Source organism: Exophiala oligosperma (assembly GCF_000835515.1).
Source record: "Exophiala oligosperma strain CBS 72588 unplaced genomic scaffold supercont1.13, whole genome shotgun sequence".
NCBI classification, from domain to species: domain Eukaryota; kingdom Fungi; phylum Ascomycota; class Eurotiomycetes; order Chaetothyriales; family Herpotrichiellaceae; genus Exophiala; species Exophiala oligosperma.
Genome location: NW_015622830.1, coordinates 518637 through 534462, shown reverse-complemented (window position 1 = coordinate 534462; position 15826 = coordinate 518637). Strand labels below are relative to the sequence as shown.

The 15826-nt window shown below is 49.1% G+C and overlaps 2 protein-coding genes across 2 annotated transcripts; both read right to left on the bottom strand.

Moving 5' to 3' along the window:
- Window positions 1-5981: 5981 nt before the first annotated feature.
- Window positions 5982-10166, bottom strand: PV06_10520 (transaldolase; the record flags this gene model as incomplete). Its single annotated transcript, XM_016412077.1, has 8 exons — window positions 5982-6227; window positions 6296-6682; window positions 6745-6903; window positions 6949-7067; window positions 7160-7171; window positions 8055-8693; window positions 8754-10008; window positions 10068-10166. 8 exons carry the CDS (start codon window positions 10164-10166, stop codon window positions 5982-5984), a joined length of 2916 nt encoding a protein of 971 aa, XP_016257697.1.
- Window positions 10167-13098: 2932 nt separating this feature from the next.
- PV06_10519 (uncharacterized protein) lies at window positions 13099-15390 on the bottom strand (the record flags this gene model as incomplete). The annotated part of the gene is made up of 1 exon (XM_016412076.1): window positions 13099-15390. One exon carries the CDS (start codon window positions 15388-15390, stop codon window positions 13099-13101), a length of 2292 nt encoding a protein of 763 aa, XP_016257696.1.
- Window positions 15391-15826: the final 436 nt, after the last annotated feature.

Here is a 15826-nt window from a genome sequence, read left to right as displayed (position 1 = left end):
ATCTGCTGTTATTCAAGCTCATTTCTTTACTTCCAAAGCATCAGGGATGGAAACTAGCTCCATGAGTGCTAAGGGAGTCAGAGAAGCATAGACATATGAACTCTCCAACTTGATAAGTGCATTGACTACACGAGCCATGATGGTCCTGTACAGGATGTCGTGCAATGTTATCTGCTCCCTTGGAGGCTTTCGAGGCCTTTAAGGCTGTAGCTATGGATATCCTGTATCGTCATCATATCAGATAGTCTGTTGTCTCGATATTCTCTGGCAGAGTGAAGCCACCTTGTCTCCTGACCTCATCCATGATCTCCATAATCGTGATCGACTCCTCCAAGCTCTCGAGCCTACTCTCTTTGCGTCCTTCCAACAAAGCCAACCCGGCTTCATCCGCTTCCCAGAACATGCCATGACCAACACCCTCGGGATGCAAGTTAATGCCGAACCCGTTCCTCCATCCACTGCCTACGCCTGGTCCCGGTGGTGTCCATGTCTTCTCCTCGATGAGACCATTGTGCAGCACTAGTTTCGTCCTCGTCGGTCTTTGAATAGGTGGCATGATCTGGACCTCACCCTTATCACCTTGCACTCGCACGCCAGGTCCTGCCGTACCCTTCTTGTCGGGGTTTGTAGCCACTCGCATCGAAGTGGTAGCGACGCCATGAGCGTCACCTTGCGAGCCTCTCGGGAAGGTGAGCAGTATCGTCGCTGATTCATCAACCCCGGTGGGTTCATACTTCTGCATTGAAGACATGACCTTTGGTGGCTTTCTTTCAGCTTCCGGCTGGGTGAGATACAAGCACTGGAACACCCATGTCAAGGAGTAAATTCCCATGTCAAGCAGTGCTCCGCCAGCCAGATCCGGATTCACCATTCTGTGGGTGCCATCGGCGAACGTTGTCTCTGGATTCAAGGCAACACTATTGTCCGCAAACACTCTCGTCACGTTGCCCAGCTTTCCAGACGTGATCAAGTCACGCACGTACATTGATAATGGAAAGTATCGAGTCCAAACGGCTTCCATCAAGAACAAGTTTTTCTCTCTGGCCTTTTCTACGACCGTTCGGGCTTGTGCCGCATTGACGGTGAAAGCTTTCTCGCACAGAACATTTTTCCCAGCCTCAAGACATAGCATGACATTTTGGAAGTGGTGGGAATGAGGCGTAGAGACGTAGATGATGTCGACATTGGGATCATTGACAAGCTCTTTGTATGATCCGTAGGCTTTGGCGTCCTCGGGTGCTCCCACCTCTTTGAGGAAGTCGGCAGCTCGTGCCGCACTGGACGAGCTAGCGACAGCTGTTACGGTGTGGACAAGTCGGTCGACCCCCCGGGTCTTGGGGTCGACAAGGAGGTCTTTGGTAAATGTCACGGCGACATTGCCAGTGGCCAGAACGCCCCAACGAATTCTTTCAGCCATGATAGTTTGCAGCCCGTACTCGGAGTTTTCTTGACTGCTGCGAGCGAGGGTGAGGCAACTGAAAGGCTTTCAACCAGTTTGTCGCATTAAGTCATACTGGATATCGCTTAGGCAAACCCCGATGTCCAGCCAGCCAGATAGCGGGATGTGCCTAATGCGGGCACGAACCCGCGCTCGATCGCGCTGCAGCAATGATTTCTCCAGTTGGAATGCCGCAACGTGGGGTAGAGACTATGGTTGGATAAATCAAAGCCGCACGGCCAATTTCACACTAGATCCGATTTCTCTCCATGAAGCGGGAGTTCCAAAGCTCCCCAAAAATTGTAGATCTGGAGAAGCTCAATGCGGGTGCGGACTTCACTACTCGAAAGAGCTTCAAGAAGACTTCCATGCCTAAGCAGAGGAGCCAATCCCGCGTGGTACGAGGCTATGTGAGCCGTGTATATCTAGCCAGCTTCTCTTCCGTTGGAAAATCTCAAAAACTCTTCTTTTTCGACCATCAAATCGGGATCAGATGTCTTCTCAAGGTGTGCTCGGGTCAATGGACGCTTCAAAGCCTATCGTCGATCATTTGGAGATGGACGAAGTCCGAGAGCCTGCTACTCACGACCAGAAGGGGCGGGATGAAAAGTCTTGGGACGACATTGTCCGGGATGCCAAACAGGCCACGCAACGAGAACACAGCCTGAAGCTTTTAGACGCTCTCCGCCTGTACCCCAGAGCAGTGGTATGGTCCGTGTTCGTCTCTGCAGCATGCGTGATGGAGGGATACGACACAGCCTTTGTGCCCTCGCTCTTTGCCCTGAAGGCTTTTCAAAGAGATTTTGGCGTGCCTTACAAGGACGGAAAACAAATCACTGCCCCCTGGCAAACAGGTCTGAGCCTTAGCGGCAAGGTCGGGATCATCATTGGCATTCTCTTGAACGGCTACCTCGCTGAGAAATACGGCATGAAGCGCCTCATGTTGGTATGCTATGTTCTGATCTCGGCTTTTACCTTCATCCTCGTCTTTGGCCAATCCCTGCCAGTTTTGCTTGTCGGCGAGATCCTTTGTGGAATCCCCTGGGGAATTTTCAACACAACAGCGCCGGCGTATGCTTCCGAAGTCTGTCCCATGGTGCTTCGCGGCTACCTCACGACGTTCATCAACTTGACCTGGATCATTGGACAGCTGATATCTGCGGGGGTTTTACGCGGGACCTCCACCATGATGAGTAGATGGGCATACGACATCCCCTTCGCTCTTCAATGGGCTTGGCCTGTGCCATTGTTTGTGGGAATGTTGTTTTGTCCCGAATCGCCTTGGTGGCTCTTACGTCAGGACCGGCTGGAGGAAGCCGAACAGTCTCTGAAGAGACTTTCGTCAGATCAAACCGATACAAAGGCGACACTGGCGATGATGATCCACACAGACAGGATGGAGCGCGAGACCGAAACTGGATCATACGTCGACTGCTTCCGGGGCGTTGACCTCCGCCGAACAGAAATCGCTGCTATCACCTGGGCCCTTCCCATCTTCTCGGGTTTGCCACTACAACCCTTCAACACCTATTTTTTCGAGCAGGCGGGCTTGCCTAATACGATTGCCTTCGATATGACCATCGCATTCTATGGTGTCGGACTATGCGGGACGTTAGGCTCCTGGTTCCTGATCACTTGGTTTGGTCGGCGCTCCATTTGCTTGGCTGGCCTTTCCATCATGACCGTTGTTCTGTTGGTTATGGGCTGTGTAGGGTTCGCGCCGAGCTCTAACGGTGGGAGCAAATGGGCTACCTCTGCAATGTTAGTCGTCTGGGTCTGTCTCTACGACATCTCGATTGGCCCACTCGCCTTCTGCATTGTCAGTGAGGTCTCAGCCACCAGGCTGCGTGGAAAGACAATCGCCATTGGCAGAAATTCATTCTACTTCTTCTACATTATATTCAACGTTGCAACCCCATACATGTTGAATCCAACTCAAGCCGGCTGGAAGGGCAAAACTGGCCTTTTATTTGCGGGAACCTGTTTCCTGTCAGTCATCTGGGTCTATTTTAGGCTTCCGGAGCTCAAAGGACGAACATATGAGGAGTTGGACATACTCTTTCGCAAGCGTGTGCCAGCGAGGAAGTTCAAAACCACCAAAATCGACCCGTATAGTGACGAGCTGACGGAAGAAGTCACATCGCAAGCTTGATTGTCCGGGTGGTGACTGAGAACAACGTCTGGGCGGGATTATGATCGTCTACCTATCAATTAGTCCGTCCGATAGTATAGACCGACGCCAGTCAGGCTTACTTCAGTGGTAGTTGAATAGTCGGTAGTGACTATTGCTTAACTCTCCTTTAATATCGTTACCGCTGAACTGCTGAAAATATTATCTTACTACTAATCTTTTGTTCCTGATCATGTAGATATTGTGTATGCCGACTTGCTTTCCCATATGCGAGTGGAAGGGAATAGGGTTAGCTGCGCAATCTCTCAGCCATATCAAAAGTGTAAACTATGTTAAACACATAACCCCATCAGTAACAATTGAACCGGGTTAAATTCCAATTGAGACTCATCCAAACCTGGAAGTGTGACGGAAAAGGCGGAGGCAACGATGAATTGGGAAAACCTTCGAGTAGACTAATTACAATATGGCTACTTTGCCTTCCGGCAGATTCTTTGTTAGGAATGTAACGCCGCTTGCCACCCGGCATGAAAGGTAAGAACAACCATAGTCTGGAGAGGCGGAGTGGCATTCTCCAAAAAGAAACAGAAGATTTTCAAGCGGCCTGCGTAGGGTGCCGAGTGTCGACGAAGCCGAGCGCTGGACAATCAGAGATTGAGATATCATGTTCCCAACCCTTCTACCCTACAAATTGGACTTTTGAATCTTTTGTGGTAGCTGAACAACATTACCAGCGACCGGACTACCTTTGCACCTCTTTCACAAATTACGAACTCGTGACCGGGTACGGCTAGCAGGCCGACATGGACGCAGAAGGAGGTGGAATATACTCCGAGTTCAAAGGCAAGGTTGTCTTGTTGACGGGTATCGGCCAGAACGGCGATCCCAAGATGTACGGCAACGGGGCTGCCACTGCTCGAGTACTAGCGAAAAACGGTGCAAGGGTCTTTGGTTGCGACGTTCGCTTGCCTGCGGCCGAATACACACAGCAGCGAATACAATCCGAGGGTGGAATATGCGACGTGGTGCATGCCGATGTCACGGTCGAAAATGATGTCAAGGCCATGGTCGATGCTTGCATGGCTAAATACGGCAGAATCGATGTTTTGGTCAATAACGTCGGAATGTCAGAACCTGGTGGACCGGCACAGATGAAGCCGGATGTTTGGGACAAACAAACAGACGTTAATCTCAGGTCGGTGTATCTGTGCTGCCACTTTGTACTGCCAATCATGGAGAAGCAAGGTAGCGGTGTTGTCGTAAACATAGCAAGCATTGCTGTAAGTGCTACCCTGACTTTTAAACTCCAACAGTCTCACTGCAATTGTCTGTGCTGAACCTAGGCATCCATCACTAACGAGAACGTATCACGTATAGGGCATGCGGTATATCGGCAAACCTCAGGTTGCGTACGCTTCCACCAAGGCAGGGGTGATACAGTTCACTAAAGCCACTGCAATTCTCTACGCTGCGAAGGGCATCAGGTTGAATGTTGTGGTACCAGGTCTCATGCATACGCCGTTAATAGGTATGCTGGCCGACAAGTATGCAAACGGTGATCTCGAGGGCCTCATCAAAAAAAGAGACGGCGCAGTGCCGATGGGCAAGCAGGGTAGCTCGTCTGACGTTGCTTCAGCAGTCGCTTTTCTGGCTTCGGATCAATCAAAATACATCACCGGACAGAAGCTCGTGGTGGATGGAGGTATTACTTGTTCGACTAAATAAGTTAGTCATAATATAGAGACCTTCAAGAACCGACTCGCGATGCTTACAAGAATCTCAAGCACGTATATTATACTTGTACTCAGGAGGTGTCTCTCCAACGTACCGAACACCACTACCAGTGTCATGGGGTCAACTAAAGTAGCATTTCTTGCGTCGGCCAAGCCAAAGACTAAATTTTGATCAGCATCAACAAGACAGTTCATCCTGAGAACACACAAGACCACTTTCCGGTCCAGATACTGCTCCGGACGGTGAGTGGATCCACCCTCATGAAGGGCTGAATCCTCGGGGCTATATCATGGCATCTCTTAATCGGGAAGTCAACGCCATGATCAATTCATGTTATTCTCGTCATCCTTAATATATACACGTAATTTCCTTGATGACAAATTTACATGCCTATAGCAATTACCTGCTCTCCTCCTAAATACCAGCGTTTGTGGTTTCACACAATGCGAACTAGACAAGCTGAGGGCTAGCCGCTTAACACAATAAATAATCTCAAATCTCCACACCATTGGTGGACAACAAAACTATCGGCACACTCACGAATCGTTCGTTTCCTTGATCAATTTGCTCTGCTTGCTACCACCTTCTAAAATACTGCAACCAGGGAAAGGGGAAAATATCTCGACCCTCACTGCTTCTCACTCATGATGTTTGAATTCTTCGTTTGTAGAGTCCTGTTTATCTCTGCGAATCCTCCACCTTCTTCTTGAGGATGTCTTTCAGAGTGACTGCATCAGCCGCAAATTTTGAGATACCTTCACGAAGCTTCTCAGAGGCCATGGCATCCTCGTTCATGTCGAAGCGAAAGTCTGCTTCGTTTTCGATATAGCTTTTGTTTGTGACCTCTAGTGATGCGGTATCTTCAGGGCTCAGACTCTGCTTGACGCGTTCTTGAGATGACATGAGCTCTTCTAGGAGTGAAGGCTGTCTCGAGTAAGTTATCATGATGTGACCACTTTCGGGGAATGTGAAGGGAGTGTTGGGATACATACAGGAATCGTGAGGTAATCGCAGCCAGCTAGCTCGAAGACCTCAGACTTCTCTCGGAAAGAAGCACCCATGACAATCGTCTCGTAGCCAAACTTCTTGTAGTAGTTAAAGATGGTCCGGACAGACTTGACGCCAGGGTGCTCTTGTGGGGTAAAGTGTTTCTGGCCGGTTGTGGCTTTGTACCAGTCCTTTACACGGGCGACGAACGGTGATATCAAAAATGCTCCGGCCTCGGCCGCAGTAATGGCTTGAATGATGGAGAATATTAATGTCAAGTTACAATTGACACCGTGCTCTCTCTGGAGGATTTTGGTGGCTTGGATGCCCTCCCAGGTTGCAGCAATCTTGATGAGGACGCGGTCTTTAGAGATTCCAATGATTTCGTACAGCTACGAAGCATGGTCAGCGTTGGCCAAGTTGGCGATGGACTTCTCGATGTACATGCATTGACGATATGGAGCGCCTTTTCAACTGTGGCCTTTGTATCAAAGGAGAAGCGAGCATCAACCTCCGTTGAGACCTTGCCAGGGATTATTTTGAGAATTTCTCGCCCGAACTCTACCAAGAGACGGTCGAGGGCAGCATCAACCTTGTCATTTAGGGTAGTACCCTGCAGCAGGTCAGTAGCTATCAAGCAAAATCGTGGTCTTCTCACCTGGCTCCGGCCGTAATCCACAGCAGCGTCGACCAGATGTGCATATTGCGGGTTTCGAGAGGCCTCGAGGATTAAGAAAGGATTCGTAGTAGTGTCTTGAGGTTTATATTTGGCGATAGCTGCAAGCGTCAACAATTTGAATGTGGTGAACAAAAGAAAGTTGCATGCGGGATAGATTCGTGATGAAAAGACAATACCGGGCACGGCTTACTACCATAGTCACCTGGAGCAGGTTAGCATCCGAATTTTCAAAAGTTTGCAAGGGCTTCGTGTGTTAGGGAGGAGACCAACCAGAGTCGCAGACGACAATCTATCGTGAGTTGATCTAGACGTCAGCTTATGATATCGATAGGGTGTTAAGTCCTTGTAGACTTTCATTAGATACATACAGTACCAGTGGCTTTGAGATTTTCTAGAGCTGTAGGCATACTGAATTCTGATGCTACTGACAAAATATTTGGTGAATAAAGTGGAGTACAATAGATTGAAGAGGTATGTTGTGGCATTTGGAGGATCGTTGAGAGCCAGTGCTGACAAGCGGTCATTATATTTCGTTCTCATGCTCCGTTAAAACCGAAAATGAAAACTGGAGAACGAAATCACTGCAATGAGCAGGGATGATCTCGAGGAGTTTGAACTTGCCCAACATGGAAATCGTCCACTCGTTCTCATCCTACTGGTCCGGTGACAACAGCCAAATGGGGTACGACAAGGAGATATAGAGGGTCACGATTTTGATCCCTTCGCTAAGTGGTTGGTACGCTCTCCGTAGGACTCAAATTATTGTGGCCACAATAGCGACATTTTAACAGATATCATTTTTCAGCGACTAAATTCCCTCGGAATATTACCAAAGAAGTCAGCCGGTGCCGTGTATCCAATGATCTTGACAAGTATGCAATCGCTAGAAGGAGTAGCTTGCTTCCTTTTAATATCATGCTCTGCTTTGTAGTTACCTCAGTATGAGTTTTGTGTTGCACAGAAGCCTAATTCCAGGCTACAGCCTCTTCCAATGATTCGTAACCTACCAGAATGGAAAAGGGCAGGTAAATCGGAATCAAAAAATAGTACTGAACCATGAATCGAGAGGCTTTACCAAGAACTACAATGGTCGTTGAAGTTAATTGAAGGGAAGTTGTCATGCCCGACTTCGCTTGGGTCTCCGGCGCCCAAGTTCATCCAAGAAATATCGTCCATGGTGTCTAACCCGGTAAATAACATTTGATAGTTCAACGGATGTTCGCCCGCTGATAAAGCCGATATTTGGTGGTCTTCACACTGTTTCTGTGTTATACCAGCTCCTGAATTGCCTGTTAAGCTACTGTCGTTGCTCACGGGACCACACTGATTTGCCCGGAGTTCATCAAGCAGTGATGGATGGTCGAGCGCAGCAGAGATTTTCTGCGCCAGAGACCCCATCGCATCGGCGCAGCCCCATTTACGCCTCAGCTCCTGCATGATGACGCAGCATTTCTGGAAATCGCGGCGCGCATCCTCCCGGTCACTGGGAAGACGACTGAATTTGAGCTGCTGATAAGAGACAGACAGGGCAAGCGATACAGCATATACGGCAATAGGAAATGGATGCAACGCGTTCAATCGGTTCGTGTCCTCCATGTACCTGATGACCTGGACAGTGGCAAGCTGTTGCCGCAGTCTTGCCGGAGTGGGTGGTGGTAGGCTCGTGATAGCCTTGAGACGATGCCCAAGGACTGCAATGGCGAGGTAAAAGATATGGAGAGTGGCTAGATCAAATGATGTTAGCTAATAGCCAATTGGTAAGACAAGCAAGAAGTTTCACCAACCAATACTGGATTGAGATAGTTGCCAAGCGTGCATTTCGTCCATGATCTGTTCAAAGGCTGGAAACCCGGAGTCCAACCCGGAAACGGGATCCTCGAGTTTGGGTCGATAGAACTCGATGACTTTGTTCAGGATCCTGGCGATACGAAACCACACGTCAAATGCGACGTAGCCAGATTCCTCTTGCGTCAGCTCGGGGATAGATATGTCAACGTCGCTCATATGGCACGGTCGTGCATTGGTCGCGGCATTCAATCGGTCGAGTGTCCAAAGACACCAGAAAACTCGTTTAAGCTCGTTGTTGGTATCGACTGGTCGTGGCAAATGCAGTGTCAGCGTTTGCGCATGGTTGATGGCTTCGGCAATATAGCAGGATGCTTGATCCGCACCGTCACTGCCTTCGTGGTGCAAAGAAAGAAGTCCAAGTATGCGCACCAGGGTCAGCTTTCTCATACTATTGCGCCGAGAGAGCGCCGCTGAGATCGACATGTACAGGCGGCTGCAAAATTCCCGGACTGACACCAGAGTATCTCCAGAATATAAGAATTTCAAGAATTTCTCCGCCGCATTGTCTTTGGCAGAAAGCAAACATACAACGTGCAACAATGGTGTGGAGCTCGTTCCCGAAGACAAAGACTGCCAGTACTCTTCTTTGTTGAGGAGTGGCAGGATCGGATGGACGTTGGTGAAGTAAAGATCTGACAGCCCTTTAATTGTATTCTGGGATAGAAGATCTGACGGGAGTGATCGCAAACCCCTGGATGCTGGAGAAGATGTAACGAAGGTATCAGGGAGGCATCCACATTTGCTGCAGGGTCGTGCCTGAGCCTGGAGCCACACTCCTACCTCTCCTCTGCCAACCTCCAGTTCATCGTCAAGGGCGATACTGTTTCCAAGGAGCAGTCGAGTTTGTGGATTCAGATCACCAACAAAGCGCGTCGTTGGGGGGCTAGTGTGTTCATCAGACGTGCATGGTTGATCCGCGTAACTCTGCGCTCCATGTCGTGAAGGGAGCTGCTGATGTTGCCGGTCATTCCGAGGCTTGTCATACTGCTGCTGGGGAGCTGTTATTGATTGAACACTGGGCGACCTATGTGGATCCTCATGGCTTGTTTGCTCAGTTTCTGCCTCTGGCCGAGAATCAGTGAGTTGAGTATTCTGTGACGTGGCAATGGACTGGAACCCGGTAAGGTGCGAGCCTCGGCCGGCGCGTGTTTGAGGCCCAAAGGGTTTTCGCAGCTGATGACTGCATCGTCTCTGGCACATCCAGGTTAGACTCGCCGCAAGGTCAAAGATGAGACTTTTCCTATGCACACCTTCTTGTGCCGACACTCACTACAGGCCCTTCGCGACCGGATGCGCTGCGCTTGTACGCCTGGGTCTTGATATTCTACAAATGTGAGGTTGTTCGACATCTTGATCGGTCCCACGACAGAATCATCGAAGTATGAGGTTGGTGCGAGTGGCTGAAGTGACGAGGATGACGACCTCCTCTGTATATCATGTAGCCCTTAGTACGATTGTGGTAGTTGGAAGTTCTAGTGGAGGGGCACTCTGGGGTGTGTGCGAGATGGTGGGGAGAAGAAGTTCAGAAACTAAAAACTAAACACCGGACGACTCAAAATGTGGAGGCAGGCTTTATTCTGTAGGGACAATTTTGGGTAGGTTACCCGAATATCTGGGGGCCTAGAGCCTAGAAAGCTCCTCTAGAGCTAGCTTATAGGCACCCTTGGAAATCTTTATCACTAGAAGCCCACCTCTCTAGGTATCTCTGGCCATACAGTCGCTTCATGTCAACGACAGATTTTCAACGGAGAGATCGAGACAAGCTGTACGTAGCAGGGTGTGTCGACAACAAGCAAACACACTACGCCTTTTGTCATCTCTGCTAGGGATTATCTTGATTGCTCTCGTGGCCTCAACCCCGAATAAAATGTAAGAAAGTTCATGATTTGCCGCACTGCCGGATTGGGAGATGAAATCCGACCTATGAAAATCGACTCCGGTCAGATCAACACGGAGTACAGTACCTTGTCAGGAAATGCCGCTCACCTCGCTACACCAGCTAGACCTACTCTGTGGAGCCTTGTATTGTGCAAGTCGAGGCTCGTGCGGGAATCTACCAAATCAGACTTGCGGACTGTTGGTTCATGGCAGCACTCATCTATCAGCATCAAGCGCATCGATTGGAAAATAATCCCAGTTCATCTCTATACCTGTCAATGGTCCCTTGTCGCAGTCAGTCCGATTGCCAATGCCGCAGAGAGACAGTCTTGAGATCTCAGCACGCTTTGTTTGACTCCCAGCCCAGAACTAGAAATGACTCGACAGATCGACAACGGGACTGTCTCCTTGCGAGATGATTACGACCTTTCACAAAAAATCCCATCTTATGGCTTGCGACAAGGTCTTACCTCGTACGGCGATGCTCACTTCTCCCTATTCTTGCGGAAGGTCTTTATCAAAGCCCTGGGCTACTCTGAGGAAGCTCTAAATCGACCCATCATTGGCATCATCAACACTCAGTCCTCGTTCAGCCCCTGCCATGCCAACGGCCCACAATTAATAGAAGCCGCCAAACGAGGTATCCTGCTTGCTGGTGGACTCCCTATGGACTTTCCCACCATAAGTCTGCATGAGGCATTTTCTTCGCCCACGAGTATGTTTCTGCGGAACTTGATGAGTATGGACACCGAGGAGATGATCCGGGCACAGCCCATGGATGCTTGTATCATGATAGGAGGTGAGTGAAACACAATTTTATAAATCAAAAGATACCCCAGGAGGAGTACTAGACTATGGTATTGACATGACGAATTAGGATGCGACAAGACGGTACCGGCACAGCTGATGGGTGGGATCTCAGCCAACAAGCCAGTGTTGCCACTCATTACCGGCCCAATGCTCCCTGGAAGCTTTCGGGGTAAGCGACTCGGTGCGTGTACCGATTGTCGCAACAACTGGGCCACTTACAGAGCTGGAGGAGTCGATATGGAGGATATTCGTGCTATCAATGAGGAACTGGCTCCGACTGTAAGAGGCACGAAATGACCTCTGGCTAAGAACACACAATTGACTGATCAATACGCAGGCTGGAACTTGTGGAGTTATGGGCACTGCGAGTACTATGGCTTGTATTACCGCGGCATTAGGTATGATGCCTCTTGAGGGTGCCTCTGCCCCAGCTGTCTCGTCGATGCGACTGAGAGTGGCCGAAGCGACGGGGCTCAACGCTGTCAAAATTGTAGCTTCAGGCGGAGCGCTTGCCCCTCAGTCTCTACTGACCAAGGAGTCATTCTTAAATGCCATCGTTGTTCTACAAGCCATCGGCGGTTCCACTAATGCAGTTGTCCACCTGATGGCAATTATTAATCGCCATCCGGCATTGGTGAATACTATCAACCTCGATACCTTCACCGAGATTGGTCAGAGGGTGCCTTTAATAGTCGATCTTAAACCCAGTGGAGATAACTACATGAGCGACTTCCATAATGCCGGTGGTATGGGCGCCCTGCTTCTGACTTTGCGACCACTGCTTCACCTGGATACCATGACAATTACTGGACAAACCCTTGGTCAAGTCCTCAATGCGCTTCCACCAAGTACCGGGACTTTTCCATACTCGAAGCAGATCATACGTCCATTGTCAGATCCTCTTTACCCCAGTTCATCTCTAGTAGTCGTCCGCGGGAATCTTGCGCCCAACGGCGCCATAATAAAAGCTTCCGCTTCGAAATACAGGCATCTTCTTAGCCACACCGGTCCGGCTGTTGTGTTTCACAACACTGCGGACCTTGCATCTCGGATTGATGACCCGGATCTTAACGTCACCAAGTCCTCGGTCCTGGTCTTACAGGGAGTTGGGCCTATTGGGAATCCAGGAATGCCAGAGGCTGGTGTCATACCCATTCCGAGGAAGCTAGCAGCAGATGGTGTACAAGACATGCTCAGGATCTCGGACGGCCGTATGTCCGGCACCGCCGGCGGAACTATTGTGCTGCATATTTCTCCCGAATCTGCCATTCAGGAGTCAGTATTTGGCATCATTCAAGATGGTGATATGATAGGCTTTGATTGTATTCAACGCACCATCATTCTTCAGGTGGACGACAATGAAATCCGGCGCCGGATACAATCACGCATAGATTCGACGCGTGAGAAGGTAATGCTACAGAATCGGATTGTCAGGAGAGGTTACCGTGGCTTATACGAGCGCTGTGTTAACCAAGCTGAGACTGGCGCAGATTTTGATTTCTTGACAGCGTCTGGCCCAGTATCTCATGAATAGACAATGGCCAAACACGATTTTATCAGAAGGGATTCTCAGATATTGATTCTCTACCTCTATTATTGGCATGCCAAGTTAAAATCAAACACCTCGGCCAATTCGTTGAGATTAGACTCAAGAAAAGGTGACTTCGTCCTCCAATCCTCGGAGCTACTTATCAAACCATTCTGCATACATGTTTTGTCCAATACCATATCAAAATTCAAAGTATCTTCTTCTGTTGTATCAATGGTAAAAATATTGGAGGGGATCTCCAGAGTACCAAAGGAATTGGTGGGAGTTAGTGAACTATCACAATAATGTTCCGCAAAGCTCTGCGAGTTTTGTCCCCAGCCAAAGGGTTCTACCAGAGAGCTCGAAGGTGGTGCGAGAGCAGGTAAGTTTTCAACGGGATTATTCTGTAAAACCCTCGAATTCACTTGCCCGGAGTGTTCGCGTTTGCCCCCACATCGTTCTTGGTTACAGCCGTATAGTAAGGCCAGATTAAACATATCACTGCTTTCAATTTGGCTGAAGCTGTTGATGTCGGTATCGAGTAGCCAGTATGATAGGAGGTGGCGTTCTTCCGTTGACATTGTCATAGACTGGAGTAAAGAAGATACTATCTGGGGTTGAGTTATTCCAGGCTCTTCTTCCTTGTCAGACACATCCAGGGAGCCACAGATTCGACCCTTCGCAATCATCAAATTCAGAATGGCGTACTCAGCAGAAGCATATGTCTGGCTTAACTCATGCAAGATGTCGACACAGGATTGTGCTTTTTGCAAACTCATCTTACGGGCTGTTCGATCGTTCGTCTGCGATTCCAGCAAGTGGGCCAGCGTAGCTGGGATAAGACACACCACACCCATATGTGGTAGGAATTGGATCAGAGCACGCTCCTTCAAATTCATGTACACTCGGAAAACTCGATCTGCGGCGACTTGTACTTTGAGTAGCGAGAGCTCCTGTAGTGCTGACAACCGTATGGCCGCGGAACGTGCATCTAGGAACTGTGACCGGTAAAGCGTGGTGCTTATCGTGTAATAAAGACATACAAGCATGGCTCTGTGAACAATCAAAATAGAAGAATCTTCTTCATCATTTATCACTTCGAGGCTTCCAGGTGCAAAAAGTTGGACTTCCTGTGCAGTACGACTGAGCCAGTCCTCCAAGCGCTTGTTCATTTGAGAGATCCAGTTAATATCCGTAGTCAGAGAGTGCCATTTGCACTGAGAGTGTTCGGCTTCCTGTTTTGGTTTGGCAGATCCGGTGCCTTCCAAGAACAACCCATTGAATATGTCACCAATATACTCGCACAATGATCCAAGTGCAAGAGTTATTCGTGCCAACTTTGTGATTGTATTTGAGTCCTTGACCGAGCGCGGCAACCCAAGCGTCTTTGTGATGTCTTGTGAAGTGGGAGCAAGGTCAAAATCGTCAAGGTCCAATTCTGGGACTCCCGTCTTGATATGCATAGGTCTGCGTAGGCCGATTGTAATGATCCTGTCCCGAACCCAGCAACTCCACCATAAACGCCTCAACAAATTATTTCTGGGGTTTCTAGGTTGACCGCCGCTGCTCACACAGTGGGCACCGAGCGTCTTTGCCCATGTGATTGCGACCCCAAGCCAGTACCAAGCGTCATGGAGATCATCTGGCGTCTCGTAGCCGAAGGTCAAAAGTAACGCTATTTGAAGGCGAGCTGTTGGCCCACCTGCCACGTCGAAGCTGTATAAAAGCTTCACTAGGCGATACAGATGCTGCCTAGCAGATCTGCGAGTGTTGAACCCGAGCAAACGCAAGTGATCTATATCAATGAATGAACTTGCGGCAAATACCACTGCCCATAGTAGCGACAGGCTAATTGGGTTATAGGGGTCATTCTGCTGAATTGCGCGGACAAATGCTCGAACATCCAGAACTGGTCCAAAAGGCTGAACATAGTCGACAAAGCATTTCAGGAATTCGTTTCGTATGCCCTCAGGCGGAAGGTTAAAAGCTCCTTGTTGAGCCAGGTATTCTAGAGTGGATTGGTCCAAATGCAGGGCTGGAGACTCAATGAAGCCTGGTAGTGTCAACCAAGGTTTCTCCTGGGCTCGAAGATATGAGCTGAGATATTCTCTGGTGATGGGCGTTTGGCATTTGCGTTTGTTGAGAGAGCATCGAGAAACATCGGAACCGCGAATATCACCATGTTCTGTAGCGCTATTGTTCAAGCTCACAATGCCATCGGCTTTCGGGGCTAAATCGTGAACTAGCGACAAATTATCTTGTGGTTTTCTCTGAGCCCGGTCCAGCTTCCGTGGTTTCGATGTAAAACAGTGTCGTTTGCTGTGCGTACATTTGCTGCAGGGCACCCCTTTCTCCATATCGCAGCGTTTTTTGTCTTGCTTGCAAGGTTTACAGACAACTCGTGCTCTCTTAAGCCTGTATTCCATTTCTTTAAAATTCATCTAGGCAACTAGCGAGGTTGGCCGCTGAAAAAAGCCAGTCTGAGCTGTCAAGTGTTGTAAATTATCGATCAGGCGTTAGTGATATGTAAACAATTGTTCTTAGATTGCACTTTTAGCCCCGAACTATGAAGCAAGGCACTCAGAGTGAAGTTGATCCGAACGATATTGGCCGATCTTGCTAGAAGGCTATTTCAAGCCACCGAGGTCAGTACAAGGCATGGTATTTGGTAGTCGAGTGTTCGGATAGAGGTCTTGGAAAAGACTGTTAGTGAAACTGTTCCTTCCTTGGACTGACTATAACTCCGCCTGCCCTGGCCCAACCCCAAGATCATTTGCAGTAAACCCGGCAAAG